This window comes from Aulonocara sp. 'chitande type north' Nkhata Bay, linkage group LG12 (assembly GCF_057382095.1).
Source record: "Aulonocara sp. 'chitande type north' Nkhata Bay isolate Kocher_YH1m ecotype deep benthic linkage group LG12, A_spYH_male_GT1.1, whole genome shotgun sequence".
Taxonomy (NCBI): domain Eukaryota; kingdom Metazoa; phylum Chordata; class Actinopteri; order Cichliformes; family Cichlidae; genus Aulonocara; species Aulonocara sp. 'chitande type north' Nkhata Bay.
The window spans coordinates 33131838-33152283 of NC_141355.1; the positions used below are offsets into that span (position 1 = coordinate 33131838).

General features: G+C 38.1%; 1 protein-coding gene across 1 annotated transcript in view; it reads right to left on the reverse strand.

Annotated features, from left to right (window-relative positions):
- The window catches only part of nf2a (NF2, moesin-ezrin-radixin like (MERLIN) tumor suppressor a), a 31801-nt gene extending 11656 nt beyond the window's left edge, over window positions 1–20145 (reverse strand). The window contains exons 1-10 of the mRNA XM_086315206.1: window positions 19423–20145; window positions 18230–18355; window positions 17989–18111; window positions 13416–13499; window positions 4638–4706; window positions 4120–4202; window positions 2574–2649; window positions 950–1084; window positions 529–603; window positions 268–381 (exon numbers count right to left, since the gene is read on the reverse strand). Of these exons, the coding sequence (XP_086171332.1) occupies window positions 268–381; window positions 529–603; window positions 950–1084; window positions 2574–2649; window positions 4120–4202; window positions 4638–4706; window positions 13416–13499; window positions 17989–18111; window positions 18230–18355; window positions 19423–19536 (999 nt within the window). The 5' untranslated portion in view covers window positions 19537–20145. The remainder of the gene's footprint in view (window positions 1–267; window positions 382–528; window positions 604–949; window positions 1085–2573; window positions 2650–4119; window positions 4203–4637; window positions 4707–13415; window positions 13500–17988; window positions 18112–18229; window positions 18356–19422) is intronic.
- Window positions 20146–20446: the final 301 nt, after the last annotated feature.

Sequence of the window (20446 nt, forward strand, 5' to 3'; positions counted from 1 at the left end):
AAACGGGTAAGAAGACAGATTAAAAAAAAGATCTGTTAACATAAAGGTGGAAAGGTAACTGAAGTGGAAAAGATGATGCACAAAAAGACAATGTGACAAAGCTTTACTGAAATACACCAAAGCAGCAAAAACTATGTGATGACATGGTGTGACCACGCCATTTTTATTAGAGAGAAATCAGGTTCAAATTTGTGTTTGTATTTGACTAGAAATTTGGAAACAAGTTCAACCCATTCTTCTGTTTCTGTGCTTTTCTATTACCGGTACCTGTTTTCTTGCCCTCTCTTCTCTGGCCTGAGCCTTCATCTGCTGTACTTCAAGCGAGTCCACCCGCCGCCGGCGCATAAACAGGTCGTGGTTCCCAATGCATAGCTGGAGGATCTACATAACAGAAATGGTTTACAAAACTCTAATTTCCCACTAACTACTAGTATTTGTCTTTATGTTTTTCAGCCTACTCAAGTGTTTTGATGAAAAGCAGTACTTACTAATCATGGTCAAAACAACTTGAATCTCAGCTCAACTCACCAGCTTGTTGACTCTTAGCCGTGAAGAGTTGAACTTGAAAACGTTGGCTTTCTTATCCAGAGGTTTGATTGTAAACTAAACATTGAAGAAACAAGAAGATGTATTATCAAACATCAATAATAATTATGTATCGTCAAATGACAAAATAAAAAAAACACACCTGTTCTGTAAGACAGTTTCTTTGGAATCCATAGAAACACAACAGGGAATTATTTTTTTTCTCCTATTTTAACTGATGTTTTTTATTGTAATGTATTATCAATTATAAACTTAGATAACGTAAGCTTAACATAATTCATTAAAAGATTGAAAACCGACACTGAACAGTGGTAGCTCTCACTCCTATACTCCCATGACTTCAATTACCTTCTCTTTTGTCCAAATAATATATATCAAGACGTTAAACTGCAGATTTCCCCACCTCTTTGTCGCTGTATGAGATATTGCGAATCTCATTCCAAGGAAAGGAGCACTTGGGTGTCAGCTTGTTGTCTGGCTCGTATATGTGCAGCCCCAGGGCATCTACTCCCAGGAGAAGATCTGTTCCCTTTTTATTCTGAAGCATATCAGCAGAATAAACAAAGCTTTTTTATTACCCAGCTGTTCAGGGCCACTGGCAAGCAGCTGTGAAACCACCCTTCCGGCCACCATTTATTTGTACCTGCATTAACCCTTTAAGACCTACCATAGAACCAAGTTCGCCAGAGCTTATATTATATTTTTACATGCTGTGGAGCCATTTTTGGGAGCATTTCAAGTTGCTATACATCAATACAACCATTATAGCCCAAACTTTAATAATATGTCTGCATTAGGTGCATAGTAATTACATAAATTGCAAAAAAGTGCAATAAACTACAAAAAAATTGAAAATCGTTTTTGTTTTTTTAACATATATTTCTAGTTAGAGAAATTTAAGAGGCTTATCCCTCAAAATTGTAAATACAAAAAAGTTACACAAACTAGTTTCCCACCACAGGAAATTTATTTTGAGTGTCTTCATAGTTTTATTTTTGAAATACACCAATTTTTATATACTGCAGGAAAAACGAAAATAAATATTATAGTGCAAATTTGCAAAATAACAGCGCATCAAAATAAACTATTTCCAGCAGTGCAATATGAGTCTTAAGCATCCCAGAAACGACACAGAAAGTCATAAAGTCAAACATAACTTTTTAAAACACATAACAAGTAAAACACAAGCTCATAAGGCCCCGATCGTAAAAAACTACATTTCCGCAAAATGACGTCACTTCCGGTTTCGGGCAGGTCATGCGGTCATGTGATAGTTCGCGCTGATGGACGTAGGAAGTGTTACAAACAGCTGATGGATCGGCGAAGAGTGTTTCTGGAATATCATGTTTTTGTTGCTGCAAGTGATTTTTATGCAGTTTTTGCAAAGCTATATGTGGAAGGAAACTGTGACCTAGGACAAGCTGATGGCATAAGATGTAAGTACAACTCCTCCAGTTTCATATGCAAAAAAAATTATTGCGCTAGCTTACTTGGTTTCAGAGCTACCGGGATTTAAAAATAGTTACGCAAAACAGAGCGTGCCCGCTCTGATCGGCTGTAAAGGGTTAAACAGTAGTGGCTTTGTGATGCTCCTGCTTGCCAAAACTTTTTGCTAGATTTGTGATAAACAATGCCAATTGCTAGGTGTATATATGCAGTCTGTGTTTGTTAATCTGAAAAGGAATGCTTGAAAACTATTTACTTAAGTCGGGTTTTACTTTTTGTTGATACTTCAAAATGTCTCGGCTTTTAGTGAACACACTGATAAAGGCCATAGCCACCACCAGTGGATTACTTTGTGTTACAGGGTTGTTTTTGTGATGACTCACCTAGAAAATACAGAGCTAAATAGCACTATATTTAACCTAAAATATACCTATTTCTTAAAATATAACTAATAGAATCAAAAGGCAATCAGTTAAGTCAGGCTATTCTTTAATTAATAGCAACATGGTGAAACTGACACACCTCCAAATCCCTTATATCACCTGCTTTTGCGATGATGGAGCGAAGCAGCATTGACTCACCCTGATTAAAAAGTAATTCACGCCATACATGTCCAGGTCCTGAGCTATTTTTAAATACTCCATCTCAGCTTCATCCCTAGTTCAAAGACAGAAAGAGAGAAAACGATTGAGAGGGATCCAGAGGAAAGAGAAGAGAAAGACAGAGGGTGGGAGGAGAGGAGGTGCAGAAGTAGAGCGAAACAGGAGATCAGACCTTGTTTCTTCTGCTTTCGTGTGTGGCATCTGTCGTGTTTGTGTGATCTATAAAAACTCTGCCACGCAGCTCTTGCGAGGGTGAAAACATAACCACAGTGCTGACACAAAACACAACTATAATTCCCTAACAGGCTTAAGAGGTCATGCTTGATGGCAAACGAGACTTATTCCGATGCCTCCAAGACTCTAAATACTGCAGGAGAGAAAACAAATGCACAAAACTCTTCTCCCTTTCTTTCTACAGTGCTGTTAGCAAGTCAGGGTCAACTTAGCAAAAAAAAAAAAAAAAAAGAACGTTAGCATACTTTGATGGCTGAGCAAAAATTAGGACAGACTTAGCCCTAAACTTTTAATAGTGTGCTGCATGATATGGGTGGTTGGGAAATTGATGATTTAAGCTTCATCAAAGTTTTAACAGGAAAGAGAGAATTATGCCAAGTAAACAAATTTTAACTAGGTTTAGACACTGAGGATCTGAAAAAATAATATGGGAGAGCTTGATTTATGGAAAAACATGTAGAAGCACATAACATGTCAATTGCTTTGATGTGTTTATGCACTAACTTCACGGCTGTACTGAGTTTTTAAAGAAATAGAAATACATGCCAAATCAACCAAAGCAATTGCTTTAGTGGGAGTTCCGGCTATAGCAAGGGTCTCCAGGACGACATCGTGCTGGGTGAGGACCACCAGCTTCCCTCCCACTGATTGGGTTGAGAGGGTTATTGATCAGTACCAGTGACTCAGTTATTACTTTTCCAAGTGCTGAGGTTTATGGCTTTTAGAAATCACTGTCCAGCATTGAACTCACCACCCACAGAGTTGTAAGACACTCCACATCCCTCACACTTGCTCCCTAATCATTTTCAGCTTAGCTCAGTTTAGCGGTGGAGCAAAGTGCAATGGCACAAAAATAGATTTTCATTCTCCTGTCATTTTAGGTTCACTACAGCAATTAGGGCAATGCAATACCTATATACAGTGCAGTATTTACTCTTAAAATAGCTGCATTCATTTTGCTTCCTATGAATGTAGAGGGTGTTTAGCTACACTTAAATGATGTAAATTCATAAGTTAATGGACTTTTTAATATTAATATTAATAATAATTTTAATTTAATGGAATTTTTTAATAGTCCATCTAGTAATGCTGCTGAAATACAAAAAAACCTCAGTTCAGAGACAACTGCTATGAAATCCTTTTTGCATTTCAATGTAAGCCAAGTCCAGTTTTACATAAAACATTTCTTGCAGTATCAAGTTTTAGGCACATCCCGTGTGAACTCAAAACTTAAATAGTGCTGATGACTGTGGAACTTCACAGCAGTCCAGTTCAGTGCGGCAGCTTTTACCTAGTCCTACCCCTGTGCTCCGCATAACATGCTGTGATCCTTTCCTCCCACATTTCTGGAGTCATCTGGTACAAGTTAATCACCTGAAATGGAGAGGAACAGATTTAAATACAGAGGATATAACACATATTAAAATGGCCACGTGACCCGACCTCGGATAACCAGAAGAAGGTGGATGGATGGAAAATGCTAATAATGCAATAATATAACAAATATGTCAATCGAGAGTAAACTATCACACCAGATACTTCAGTTCACTTATCTGTAAATTGGCCTTCATTTTGAGATCAACTACTCACCTGTAAAGCCTTAAATTACTGTAATTGTTGTAATCCTATTGATTTAACAACATCTATTCATAGAAACATACATTGCTACATCAAGTGTCTCCAGGACCACATTTTGCCATGATCGCACACGCACACCGCCTCACGAGGTGAAAACAATATCAGCTATGCTTTTGTGAACGGTTACAATATCAGCCTCTCTGTCACAGCCGGTAAATGGCCATCACTCACCCTCTTTGGCAGCAGTTCCTCCTCAGCCAAGAAGCCAGGCTTGTGAACAGCAGGGTCATAATCTCCGTACTGTAAAATAGAGCAAAAGTGCCCCAATTGTTAAAATCACTATCCACCTTTCATTCAATAACAGCCAAGACAATATCTCTCCTGGGAGCTGTTCATAAGTTAGAACTAGAGCACCTTTAAGAAAATGGTTTCCTGGACAATGAATGTCATTCATATGCACTGCACATATCAGAGCCCAGCTGTTGGGAGATAGTGTAAATGATGTTATTAGAAATATCTCTTGGACAACTGAGATCACTTATCAGCATAGATCTAGGGTGCAAATTATATTATGCATGTTTAAATAGAGATATAAATGGATTAGGCATCTCCAACTGAGGAGTTGTGGGAATTTGCTCTGGGCTACAGTAAAACAGGTAGAAGGATGTGAATTATACATGCGGCTATAGTCTGAAAAGTGGAGATTTTTTAAAGTAGGCTAATATGAACACTGACTTTCTTTTCTGCACAGCTGTACATTGCTATATGCACTATGCACTTTGTGGTTGATGTAAGATGAGTCTGGTAATGAGGATAACAATTTTTAATCCTATAGTTTATATTTTTGGGAATTACACCAAGCAACAAATAGACTTTACTGTCCCAAAATGTTGATTCTGTTCATCTGGACGTAGCGTTTTCAATGGGAAACATTTTGTCGCTCATCCAAGTGACTTCACGAATCAACTTTCTGAGATTTCCTTACCTGGATGATTGAGCACGCATCGAGACAGTTCTTTATTGTGTGACTACCAGTCACTCAGTTTTTAATATGAAAATATAACTCCATTTAAAAGTTGCCCTTCAACAGTTTTCTGAATCTGTAATCCATCATGCTAACTCACTGATGAGCTGCATCTTTTGTGGTAGACCGTTATAGAAAATTACTTTTAAGGGCATCTTAAAGTGCATAAACTGAAGAGAGAAACCATCAAAGTCACCTATGCAGTTCCTGAACCTTGGTGAACAGTACACTGAAGACGTTCTGGGAAAAAGAAAACAAAAACACCCTCGCGGCTCTGCAGAAATCAAAAATTTAATTTGTCCCGTTTCTTCTAATTTTCCACAATTGATGTATGTTTACATTTCGACTGTTATCATTGTAAATATAAGTCAGAAAGGTGTTTTTTATTTATGACATTGTCTTGGGGTTTTCCACTTGAGACTGACTGTGAAACTCCAAGCCTTTGAAACCCTGTTCAACCAAATATCCAGTGACAAGTGCACACCCGCTCTAGCTTGATTATAATTGTTTGCTGCATGGCTTTGTGTACGTTGACGCTGATGAAGGCAAAGTGTAAAAACATTTCCATCACACAATTAAAGGTTTTAAATTAATCAGTGTGTTCCAGTCCCCTGTTTTCTTCTCTGGAAGTTTTCCGTTTCTTGGGTTGAGTAGTGTCTGATCCAACTGAAAGATGACTGAACAACTCTGTTTTTAAGTATTGTGTCTGTATATCTCTTCACATAGATTTCAACCATTACAACTAGTGAACCTTTTTGTTATACCTTGGTGAAAAACAGGTGCTGTACAAAACGAATTAATTTCCTTACTCTGATTCTGGAATCTTATTCTATATAAAGTTAAGGCTGCTAAAAACCGTTTACTGCTATTACTGGTATTGTATTGAAAATGTAACTGAGTCACCTTTAGTTAATAAGTAAAGCAGAAAAATACACACAACAAAGAAACTGGGAAATGAAGAACCAAAACCATGTACTTTGATGTTGCATTCAATAGAAAATACATCCATAAACAATGACATGAGCTTTGAAATGCAATTTTCAACGCAATGATCTTTTGCACTTTAAGTGTCTATCTTTTGACCATGTGTCTGTCTATAACAAAGTAAAATTAACAAATACTTTGTTTGGTTGTGATTAAAGCTTTAATATTGGTATTTTTATATTATTTTTGTGCACAATAGCGTGAAAACAGTATTTAACAGACCTAAATGTAATATGCCTGCAAATCCTGAACATCACTGCAGTGACTAACAGACTGGTGAAGCCAATGGCCATTTAATTAGATCCCTTTATTTCAGTTTCCCATCTTCCCACTTCTGCTCCCGAGGTTCAACACCTGCTTGTTTGTAATTGCTTCATAATTGATGATATATAGACTTATTAAGGTTTTGTGGCTCCACTGGGCTTCAGCTCAGTGACAGACACGGTGATATTTTGCCAGTGACAATGCTCTCAGATACGTTCTGATTACTTACCTTCCAATTATTTCAAAACAACTCCAAACTACCCGTGGTAATCGACTGTCCAAGATAGCTTTTTGTCAATATCTTTAACTGATGACCGCCAACAGCAGCTCCGCAGTCTGCAACGGCTAATTAATGGACATTATATTCAATAAACCCCAAATACAACAGAAGAAGGGAATTTATCACACTATTCCATGTAAAGAAAACCAATAAAAAATGAAAAATACAGATTTTCTCACACCAGCAAAGGAAATGTTCTATGGATTCAACAATTCTCAGACATTTCTGTGCTAAATGGCAATTTTAAGATGCTTGCACAAAGAGATGGAGAAAATCTTAAACATTGCATTTACTTTAATTACCATGTAACAGTAAGTAGGCCTCAGTATTTAGCTCAAATTACTCATTTACCTAAGTCCAGGCAGTCATTATGATCACATCTTTTTGCCACCCAGCAATTATCTTGGCAACAAAATAAGATTACATATCGACCACGCAAGTGCAATATTTCATGACATCAACACGCTTGTGTCAGACCGCTTCAAACTGCTCTCATATTAGTAAATTAGCTTGATGTTTCCTGGTATAACTGTTTACACTCACTGAGTAAAACCCTACCAAACACATGGAGCACAGTCAGGTAGAGAAGAAGAGTGTTACTCAAATTAGAGACAACTTGTTACATTACTACAAGTGCAATAAAAGCTTTACAAAATGGGTTTATCTGGCTGAAACAACAAGGGTTGAATCTCACTCTGTCTGGCAAAAGCAAGAAGCCAACAGGGAAAGGCTTTGTTCATTTAAGTCATCATATTTAAACATGCTTCAGCCTAACCCATGTGCACTACAGTTGGAATAATATAAGTAACAACAATGACAAATAAATAAAAAATACTTTCTGGTTTCATAGCTAAGCTTTTCCAGTTACTTGTTGCTACAGTGAACGACTGCAAAAGGGGATTAACCTGATGTGTTTCACCAGCTTGTTGTCTATATCATTTTTTCCACAGTTCCCTGCCTCAGTGTCACAAATGTTAATGCTAGATGACCTGACTGTGGCAGGATTACCCATTATAACACTTTGGACAGGTAGAATTTTAATACTCTCAAGGCAAAGCTGACAACTTCCAATGAATACTGAATAACCAGAATTAAACTGAAAAAAGCGACATATTTGAAATCATTGTATCTGTCCCATAAAACCCAGACTGGGATACAACTACAAAGTAAGTAGATTATGGCTCAGGATTTTCAAAAAATATATATTAGTACATGTTTTGTGAAAGCCACCTGTAAAACAGAGCTATTCCCACCTGTGTCTTTCATGCCTTTTAGCTTCTCATATCCCTCCCCACTCAGCACGACACGTATTACAAATGGCCGAGTGATTCAGTCTCATTCCCTACATACCCTCTGTGCCAAAATGACTGCCTGCACATTTTTCCAGGGTGGCTTCTTGTTGAAATTCCATGTCAACACTCCCTTCTAGCACTGCACTTGCTTAGGATATAAAAAAGGACACAGTAAAACTTCTGCAGACCTACAAAGGCTGAAAAAGTATGGACACTGCTGGCTTTACTGAAAGTTTTGGAAAGGCATCGCATCAGATACAGAACCAAAACATAGAGGGTATTTACATGAACGCAACCACATAGAAAATGAAATTTTCCAGTAATCTCCCAATAAAAGGTTCAGGTTACTTTATTTGTACCCGTAGGTAGGTCTGGTTTGCAGTTGTAAATCATCGATCCTCACATGCACACTCTCAATACAGACACAACAGACAACAGATAAGCGTAGTACAAAATACTAAAAACTAATAATAGTTTTGAGCATCATGTAATCCACAAAGTAACAAAGCTATAATTTATTCATCTGTGTGATGGCTGCTGAACAAAGCTGTTCTTAAACCTTGTTGTTCAACATTTTGGGACCAGAAACCTTCATCCAGAAGGAAGAAACTGAAACTGACTTTGCAAAGGGTGCAAAGTCACCATGAAAACTCAAACCAGGCAACCGCTGTTAAATATGAATACTTTTAATATCTGTGGAAAGATTTAATACATAAGCTAGGATTGTTCCCTTCACCAGATATCATTTCTTAAAGTCATTTTTGAATAATTGCCCACTGTTTCTGACAACAGCTTTGGATATGTGGTCTCACGTTATCTTTAAGTATGTTCTGATTTGATGCAGAATTCAAAGCTGAATCAATGACTGCAAGCTGCCCAATTCCTGAGGCAGTGACTCAACCCCAAACCATTTTCATCATAAAAGGCTTTTTTCCTGGCATGCCTCCCATGCAGGTCAAATTTCTGCAATCTCTTTCTGGCTGTATACACATGCACTTTCAAACCAGCCAGCAGCTGTGAGAATTACCTGCAGATATTGAGGACATTTTGGTGATCTTACAGACATTAAACAGTGTACTTTTGGGCTGAATACATTGGGGCAACCAATTCAAGACAAGTCTTTTAGATGACTTTCATTCCAGACTCACAAGATTCCACAATCATAGAGTTCTTTAGATGCTGGCATGAAAACATACCACACTTCAATAACAAAAAGTTGTCACTGGCATCTAGTTTGAACCCTCTAAGTTAATTTTAATGGATCCAAAAAATGTAGAGGTGTACTTACTTTTTTGTGCAACTTATCTGTTTTCTCTTCCCTAATGAAATTCTGAAAATGACCAAAAAATCTCCAGGGCTATTTTCATCAGTTATTATCTAAAAAATAATTATCATGGTCTTGGTCCATGGTTCATCATCAGATGGTCAAAAAAATCCCCACCAAGGTCATGTCTTCAATTTAAAGACTTCTGATTTTTCCCACAATCGTAGACTTGAATCTTTCACTTAGATGTAAAATATGTGGAATATTTTTCCCTTCCAGCTCATTTTTCCATTACTCAGGCCCCTGTCGTTCCCTGATAAGATGTTTAGAAAATGGATACAATAAAGAACATATAGAACACACAAAGTCCAACGTGTACAACTGTGTACAATTGGAACCAACAGTAGATATCCCCAAAGTTCAAAGAGGAATGTTGTCTTTATCATTAAAAAAAAGTTTAATAGAGACTAATTTATGCTTATTTTCTTATGGAATTTCAAGAATATAGTTTTGTTAGCAGCAAAAAAAAAGCTAAAGGTTTATATATTTATAAGATTTAACATTTACTCTCAGTTAACAAAGCGAGCTTTCCTTTGATATCAAGTTCACCGTTTAATGACGATACTCCGTCAACAAATTATATTATGGATCAACCTCTTGAATGCATATTGCATTTCTCTATTTCTCTACTTTCTGATATTTCAGAACAAGTTTTTTGAAATGTTATATTATTTCTTTTGAAATATCATTCACTGAGTTGAAAACATCAGACACTGACATAAAAGACTGAAAACCCTGACAGGTTAATATGTGCAGCTTAAGAGATGATCAAAGTTTAACTTCTATAAAAAAGAATAATTTCCATGGAGTGTACTGAATTTTTCACAACTGTAAAATCCACACACACACACATAAGCACAGGGCAGCAGGTATAGATCTCAAATCCAGTAACTAATAATTATTTTATACATTTTCACATTTTTCTGATCTGTATGCGAGTGTAAGGTGGAAACTTCTATAAACCATTATATGTATTCTACATCTAAGTGCAAGTCATGACTGTGAAACAATCTGAAGTCTCTTACATAAGACTTCACCTTGGCCTTGATTAAATTGCAGTGGGCATTTTATTGACCATCGGCAAGACCATGATGAATGTTACTGTCAGATTAATCACTGATGAAAATAGTGCTGGTTATTTATGCCTTTGAGTATTTTATTTTTTTATATTCTTTGAATTCACTGTATGAAAATTACTCTGTGCCCATGCACAGGTTTTCACCTGTGCATGGGCACAGAGTTGCAAAAGAATCAAGAGTCTCTGTCTACACACAGAGTTGCAAAAGAATCAAGAGTCTCTGTCTACACACAAATTTCGCCACCCTCTATTTTCTGCTCTATTTGCGCATTCTTTACAACTCATGCATGGTAATGTTAGCTTTTCTAGCTTCCCACTGCGTTCACTGTGAGTTATACAGCACTTTCTACTAACCTTTAAAACTGATTACACAGAAGAATTCTCTGTGACCTGAACAGAGCTATGATCCACATTATAAGGAAATTCTCTTTTAAACATTAAAGCAGTCTTGAATAAGCCTTTACTCTCCTCCTATTTCTGTCTTCAGAGTGGCATAATCATGATTAAAGATGTGGCAGAGCACCAAAGTAGATCCCACTGTGTGATATACTCTACTTCACTGTCTGCACAGTGGTTATGGACAAAAAAAGCTCATGATGAGAGAAGGAGAAGGGAAACGTCTGCCAAAACCCTCTCAGCAGCTGCACTACTAAACAAGTACCTGCCTCTTCTACAATCCCATTTTATTCGAACTGACACTAATCAAAGTGGACTGCTGATTAAATAAAAAACAGATTGTGGACCAGTATGTTATGTTGTTGCTGATACCGGGGAGCACAGGGATTGTGCTGATTTGCTGACTTTTCTTGATCCACACAGTTTCTTTTAACCTAGCCCTGTCAAATTGGCATGGAAAGGCAAGTCTCTGAGGCCTCTTGGGCAAATCTTTGAGGTAGCAAGCAAAAGCTGCACCTCAGTTTCCTGATCATTTTCTTGCGGGTTTAAGAGAGATGGGATCCTTCAACCAAGACGACTAAGATCGCTTGACATTTATTAAGTGTGCTCTTTTGTGTGGAATGATTTCCATAGCCTACAGGTAACATATGTGATCCTTTACCAATAGATCAAAGACATATAAAAACAGAGCACATTTCATACAGGGCAATGCACTTTATAGAGATAATATGCCTACTTTCATGTAAAGTACTGAAAAAATAAACAGTGAAAAGATATTGACTAGCATACACATATCACCAGCTAACAGACATCAAAGTAATTTTAATAATCTTAAGTAAAAACCAACAAAATTAAACCCTAAACCTAACCCTTGGCAAAAGCCACTCTGGAAAGGTCAGTTTGAGCTGGCATGAATAATCCACCAGTGCAATTAGTTGCATTTTCTTCCATTTTGGGAATCTTCAATGATTCACATTGATTACATTCTCATTTCTCAGGCTTTGATTTGTTTAAATCAACATTTACGCAAGTCTAGCAATCTGAATGACTGTTCAGCCAATTCCATAACCGGCTCCTAGACAAATGGCTCTACTACAAGCTTCTTCCATATTAGTTAACAACATTTGTATTTTTATGTATATTATTAGTTAGAACTAGAGTGTACAATAATTATTGAGGATCTAAAACTTATCTGGCCTATAAATTTGCTATTTCCCGAAATATATCCATTTCAGCATTTATAACGACCGATAAATGAACTACTGAATTTGAGTAAGAGACAGAAGAAACACCTTTCAACCATGTCATGACTAAGTGTTACATAGTTTGTCCACCAGAGGTCAGTCTGCAACTTCCTTGTTGGCAAGTTGTTTGGAATGTCATAAACACAACAACTAACCACGTAATCCATCAGTCACCCTATCGATCTCATGCATCATCATAGTCTTGCCTTTGAAGAAGACCTCAATATACCCAACCTCCTTCACTTAGACAGCAGCAATCTGGATCAATTAAGGGTGATTTATGACTTCTCTGTCGGGAAACCATTTGCTGCCAACTGCAGGATTTTTCCACAACAGTATTGCATCCTTCAAGGTGATAACCCCTATTACTACAAAGTTCTTTGTTCTTGTTACAGCTTGTACACCTTACTTAAAAGAGCAAAATGCTAAAGCCATGAAACTGAACAATGGACTATTCTTTCACACCTGTTTAGTAACGAATGTCATGCTACTGTTTAATGAAAATGGATTGTGCCATTTTATTTAGCTGAGATTTCCTGCTGCCTCCACACCTGCTGGGTGGCTGCAACACCCAGCTGGTGCTTTAGGAGTGTAGCTAATTCTATGTTTTAGAACACTTATTTTAAAAAAATAAGCTTGTAGCTAGGTTCTTGGTTTGTATACTTCAGCTGAGGTTGTGTAGTACCTCATGAAAAAGGCAGAGCTCTAATATCCTACCACTATCCTAAAGACAGTGATCTCTCAAGGAGACTTTTTTACCAAGTTCCTTCCTGTTCATAAAATTCCACCTCTTAGTTTTGTAAAAACAGCCAAAAAACACTGGAACTATCAAGGGAAAATGAAATATGCTCTTCTGGTCCTTATCAAGAACTGAACAGCAGCAATCTGGATCCACATTGGATGATTTATGGCTTCTCTAGGCAAAGCCAAATATGAGAAGATTATAGAAGTCAAACCCACAGTTCATAAGAGTAAACCGTACATGCAGTACTAAATTCAGGTACTGAACAGAGAAAATGCCATTTCTTCTGAAATCCCATAAAATAAATCCATGCTGTTTACAAGTTCATTTTAGAAAGTTTTTAGTAAGCTGCATCCACAAAGTCCCAAAATGAGTACCTACCTCAGCGTGGACAGCATAGGAGGCCAACAGCACAGACGCCTCAGGGGGACAATGAATCTCTTCGTCAAGGATCTTCTTTTTCACCTGAGGAGTACCGAAATATAACCAGCTTTACTTTTTTCCTCTGAAGGCCATAGAAAGCTCTTGAGATCTTGGTACATACAAAAGAGGGCCTGACCCTGGCTATGTCAGGCTTTTTAATCAGACAGTTTCCATTTTTAACTTCACAAAAAAGTTTCCATTCATTGGTACTAAACCTGGAACCACAGACTCTAACTTTATAAATATGAAGCTGTCATAAATGAAGGTGTGAGCTTGTAAGACATTTTCTGTTTAGAGTAGATTTTTCCATTTGATAAGGTCTCAGAGACCCGACAGCTCAAAGCCTCAGAGAACAGTCTCTATTCATCTCTTCCTGAGAACCATCTTTCTTACCTAATTTTGTGAAGAGAGGCATGGACCTTGCTTAAATAACACTTGAAATGTGTAGAACGAATGAGTATAAATATACCCTGACAGAAATAGCTTTCACAATTGGGTAGCAGTACATCATGTCAACACATGCGACCATCTTTGCTCTCCTTGATCTTCTGAGTCTCTTCCTGCATGATTCAACCTGATTTCACGAGATTCCCACAATCATACTTAGCAATTTCTTGTGACTCATCTGTTTTATTTGAATTATGACAAAATGTCAATTTTATGTGTCTTTGAGCATATTACCATTATAAAGGCAGTGCTTCAAAGCAGATTATGTGTTTGCTTGATCAAAGATGGTTAAAAACAACAGTGCCAAGGGATGTGTTTATTTCCTTACATAAATGCAGTCTTCAAACCAGGTAACTTAACTTTCAACTATCACTGCTACAGTGTTTGGTATTTGATCACTTTCGAGAGAGGTCTGGAAACAGGATGAAGTGTGCCAAATAAATACAGTGGGGCAAAAAAGTATTTAGTCAGCCACCGATTGTGCAAGTTCCCCCACTTAAAATGATGACAGAGGTCAGTAATTTGCACCAGAGGTACACTTCAACTGTGAGAGACAGAATGTGAAAAAAAAATCCATGAATTCACATGGTAGGATTTGTAAAGAATTTATTCGTAAATTAGGGTGGAAAATAAGTATTTGGTCACCTCAAACAAGGAAAATCTCTGGCTCTCACAGACCTGTAACGTCTTCTGTAAGAAGCTTTTCTGTCCCCCACTCGTTACCTGTATGAATGGCACCTGTTTGAACTCATCATCTGTATAAAAGACACCTGTCCACAGCCTCAAACAGTCAGACTCCAAACTCCGCCATGGCCAAGACCAAAGAGCTTTCGAAGGACACCAGGAAAAGTATTGTAGACCTGCACCAGACTGGGAAGAGTGAATCTACAATAGGCAAGCAGCTTGGTGTGAAAAAATCAACTGTGGGAGCAAACATCAGAAAATGGAAGACATACAACACCACTGATAATCTCCCTCGATCTGGGGCTCCACGCAAGATCTCATCCTGTGGGGTCAAAATGATCATGAGAACGGTGAGCAAAGATCCCAGAACCACACGGGGGGACCTGGTGAATGACCTGCAGAGAGCTGGGACCAAAGTAACAAAGGTCACCATCAGTAACACACTACAACGGCAGGGAATCAAATCCCGCAGTGCCAGACGTGTTCCGCTGCTGAAGCCAGTGCATGTCCAGGCCCGTCTGAAGTTTGCCAGAGAGCACATGGATGATACAGCAGAGGATTGGGAGAATGTCATGTGGTCAGATGAAACCAAAGTAGAACTTTTTGGTATAAACTCAACTCGTCGTGTTTGGAGGAAGAAGAATACTGAGTTGCATCCCAAGAACACCATACCTACTGTGAAGCATGGGGGTGGAAACATCATGCTATGGGGCTGTTTTTCTGCCAAGGGGACAGGACGACTGATCCGTGTTAAGGACAGAATGAATGGAGCCATGTATCGTGAGATTTTGAGCCAAAACCTCCTTCCATCAGTGAGAACTTTGAAGATGAAACGAGGCTGGGTCTTCCAACATGACAATGATCCAAAACACACCGCCTGGGCAACAAAGGAGTGGCTCCGTAAGAAGCATTTGAAAGTCCTGGAGTGGCCTAGCCAGTCTCCAGACCTCAACCCCATAGAAAATCTGTGGCGGGAGTTGAAAGTCCGTGTTGCTCGGCGACAGCCCCAAAACATCACTGCTCTCGAGAAGATCTGCATGGAGGAATGGGCCAAAATACCAGCTACTGTGTGTGCAAACCTGGTAAAGACCTATAGTAAACGTTTGACCTCTGTTATTGCCAACAAAGGTTATGTTACAAAGTATTGAGTTGTATTTTTATTATTGACCAAATACTTGTTTTCCACCCTGATTTACGAATAAATTCTTTACAAATCCTACCATGTGAATTCATGGATTTTTTTTTTTTCACATTCTGTCTCTCACAGTTGAAGTGTACCTCTGGTGCAAATTACTGACCTCTGTCATCATTTTAAGTGGGGGAACTTGCACAATCGGTGGCTGACTAAATACTTTTTTGCCCCACTGTATTGTAAGACTTAAACATCATAGTCACATAGGGACCTATTAGACAGAGCCAGGAACTATGTACATAAAACAACACCATTTCATATGATCATTAAGATGCCCTAGGAATACCAGCTTAGATACCAGAAGAGCCTAATGACAAGTCCTAAAAAAGCACCAAATGATAACTAAAGGAGAACCACCCGTTTTTATAATATGTGTTATTTCTGCATCTCCAGGATTAACTGTTCTGTCTATGAATTCACTCTTTTCAGTGTCAAGAGTGGTAAACAGTTTGTAGCTTACAGAAAGACCGGTGCATGTTTAGTGTTGACTTAACTGTCAAGGATCACAATATTAATATGACTTTTTTTAATGGGCATGAATCCCCTATAACAAGGTCCCTCCTGATAAGAGTTCTGCTTCTCATTAGGTGTCACTACCTGAATAGCATCACCTATCAAACTAACTGAGTTTCATGCTTGCATAACTGCATACTGAGCACAAAATCTAATGGTAAGGTTAGATGGTGCAAACATACTTCAGCTGTACTTATATAAGACAATTTTATGCTTTTAACCTCATTAATTTGCAAAGCCAGTCATGCTGTCTTCTCTTGTTTTTGAACTAACAAAGGTGTGGAGCCAGAGGTGACAGCCCCTAATCATGGCATGCACTCAGAGGTTGACGCTGGAATCTGGTTTACAAATGAGACAAAGTTGTTGCTAAGATTACAGGCTGAGGTGACAAAGATGTGCATGTGTCTGTTTGTGCGAGTGGTCTAAAGTATGTGATAAGTGTCTATGTGTGTTGTGTGTGTGTTTCTATACGGGTGGGTGACCATTTCTGATAAGGACTAATCCACCTGACATGCCTGTGACACTAAACAGAGAGCACCTCTTGACATTATAGGAATTAATGAGAGCAAAGTAATAGGAAGACAAGCAACGCAATTTACTACACATTTGTATTTATTTCCCCTTGTAGCTCTGCACTTCTTGTGCACTGCTCTTATTTCTTTGCTCTTGTCTTTTTTAAGCAAGGTCTTCCCTTTGGAATAAATAAATTACTCCAACTACCTTTATACGGATTAAGGACACAGAGAGACACTTTATATGCCTTAAGTAGATAAGTGCTCTACCCAAACACTGGAATGCACTGCAGTTGAAAGTCACGTTAAACTAGCACATTTGGCTAGATATGATGGGAGTGTTAGGGGAGATAAACATTCCATAGAGGATATGTTATTAATTGGGGCAATAACTGAGCCTTTAAAATCTAACTATTAATTGATAAACGTGGCCGGTGGCACTGGACGACAAGCGCACAGTTACAAATCCTATCTTGTGCGAGGGGAATGGTGTGTCAGGCTCTGCGGGAAATCCTAGAAGAGTATTAAAAGGATAGAAAGGATAGTGGTAATATGTTGTGCATTGATTCCAAGTGGCCGCACACAATCAGACCTAGAGAACAGAAAAAGTATATTACAGAGCCTTCTGCTCAAGAACCTAGGGGGAAAAATATAGATTCAGAGGCCCTGTTGCCACTGGATTAGAAGAGTAAGAAAGTCACAGAAAAAGCACATTAGCCAAATGCATGTTGTGCAAATGTGCAATGGATAATCTCCGTGTTGCAAAGTATTTTCAAAGCTTTAGGTGCAGGTTTGTTGGGGGGGGTTGTTTGTTTGTTTTTTTTCAGAAAGTTCCTCCTCTGATGTTGTGTTGTTTTAAAGGCTCAAACATGCCCACACCTGCACTGGAAAATGTAGAGAGAGAAAAAACGCTCTTCCCTAAAGTAATAATCCAAAATCCACGGTTCTTCCAAGACAAGCATGTTGTGTAGCTAATATCCTGCAGTAATTTTGACTTATAGAGCTGCTGAGATAACATAATGTCAGAGACAAGCAAAAGCTCCATAGCAAACCCAGAGGCCGAAGAAAAATCTGGTAAAATCAAATATTTCAGTGTGCACTACATATGTCCTGACTTACATTGACAATGAGAGAACAAATGTCTAAATGTACAAAATGATGCACATAAACAGCGTATAGTTACTTGTAGAAAGAAGAGATGTTGTGTGATATCTTGCACTAGCTCCTCCTCTGCATTTTCAGGGTAAAACTTGGCCAGGAAGTGAAAGGTGATGGGTTCTTCTTTTGGCACCTCCTGATCTAGAACCTGCAACAACAAATAAACAACTTTTTTTTTTTTTTTTATTGTCATGACTCCTATATCTATATTAACAGCATTTACATAGCACATAGTTTTTTTTAAACAATTTAAGTGCAGCAGTCACCTTTTTGTCCATTTTAAGCCATGCAACTGTGTCCTTGATGTTATACCGGAGACCAAAGAACCATGTCTCTCTCAGTCCAAGAGTTCGGCACACCAAGTCAAAAAGATCTTTTCCTTTCCACTTGACCTGTAACACAGAAAAAAATAGGAGGGAATTTTGCATTCATAATATCCTGCATCTTTGTTATCTAGTCATACTGGCATTTCTATTACAACACTGGGTTCCAAGCAGAGAATCATACATGTTCTCCTCATCCTGCTGAGAGCTAAGAGGTAGGCATATCAGGGACACATATCCAATTTAGATTGGCTTTCATCTCTAGCCTCTGAGTTAACTTGGGTTGCAAGCTACTGTCAAGTGCTTCCAAGGCTGGCATGAAAAAATGCCCTAAGAACCGCAAAAGAATAGGATAAAAAACTCTCCATGCACAAGGAATGGCAACCTTGACCATGCAATACTTCTATGCAAGGCTGAAAGAACACTGTCTATATGACCAATACTTATTATGTGGTTCTTCTTCAACCCATAATTGATACAATCGTCATCCTAGCACAGAAAATAGAAACCTGTAACTCGGATGACGCTGTTATGTGTAATTACTATCTCTAAAGTTTAGTGGGGTTCCTCCCTTGTAAAAATTAAAAAAGGCATGGTGTCTGCAAGTCATTTTGAAGCCTTTCAATTCTCACATATCCCCAAGTCATTTGATAAACCCAAAACACCACACAAAGGCCAAAATTACATTTTAAAAAGCAGCATAAATCTCTGTTAGCAGATAAACTTCAGCAAACCTTATAATGCACTGACTTTTGCCACCAACTATTTCCCTGATCACATTGGTGCAGAAGACACAGATAAATATATAACAGATAATCATCTGTTATATGTTATATGTTTATATATAATATTATACATAAACTGTAGTTGATATCACCATAATATCAGCTACAGCTGTTCAGTTCATGGGTCACAGTTGACTGCTGCCATCTAGTGTCGAAAAGTGCTAATTGTTTATCTTAAAAAGGAATGGACACCTGTACCCATTCAGTTACTCTATCCATTAGATTCTTATCAAGCAGTTGTAAATACATTAGTAACTAGTCGTTATTAGCAGTACCTGGCGTTGTGGCCACGGTCACTACAAATGTCGAAAAGTCTCGGCTCAAGCGGAATGGATTTAAGATTAGTCTCACCTCGCAGCTGAACTCCAGGTCCGACTCCATTGTGGAGATCCTGACGTTGAAGGTCTTCGCTTGTTTTCTCATCAGCGAGTTAAATCCCATTTTTGCTGCAAAGGCACTTGCCATGGCGAACAGTTCAAAAAAACTAACAATTCAATTGTTCAAAGTCGCTTCTACACTTACCTACAAACTGAGTGCACGGTCAAGCCATTTTGATTAACTTTTTTAACTCTCTGATGGAAACAGAAGACGAGTCATCCGGCATAGTTGAAAGATGAACACAGCTGTGCATGTGACTTTCCAGTATTTATCGTTCATCTATCGCTGGATGCTCAAACGAGAGTTACATGAGTTTTTAAGACTCTGACTGGCATGTTATTGCTCTATTGTTGTCCCGCAATTACGTATTTATGTTATTTTTCCCTTTAACTGCCAAAAAGAAAATTATCAATATATTCATCCCAAGCAGATAAATACAGCGTAGGCTTGTTAGGCTTGCTATTAGTTAGCTAACTAAGATTACATATAATATGAACCCTTAAGTGGCGACAACTTTAAATAAATCCGTAAGAAATACGATAATGTTCACATTTATGCGTCTCACCCAAATCATTCCGTCTGGAGACGTCAAAACACTTAACTTGTTACACATGAACTACGCTAAAAAGGAAGCGAAACACCAGCTAACCGCTGCTAACCACTTGTTAGCCATCTCATCCAATGATGCATTCGGGTACCGCCCAAAATGTTGTAATGACAAAGTAGTACATAATAATGGCATTGACATAAAATGCCATTTTATTTTATGGCAGGGCAGAATGCTATTTATGGCTAGGCCATTATAAATGAATACTTGCATGCACTTCGCTTTCTTACTCTAAGACAAGCTCAAGGGGTTCACTTTGTGGTGACTAAATCCACAACTATTCTGGTGATCAATAAAAATGTTGTTGTATTTTTCAGACAAAAATGGCAGACCTAATTGTGTTGTGTCTCAGTTATGAGAAGCAACTGCTTTAGTCTGTGAAATGGGATC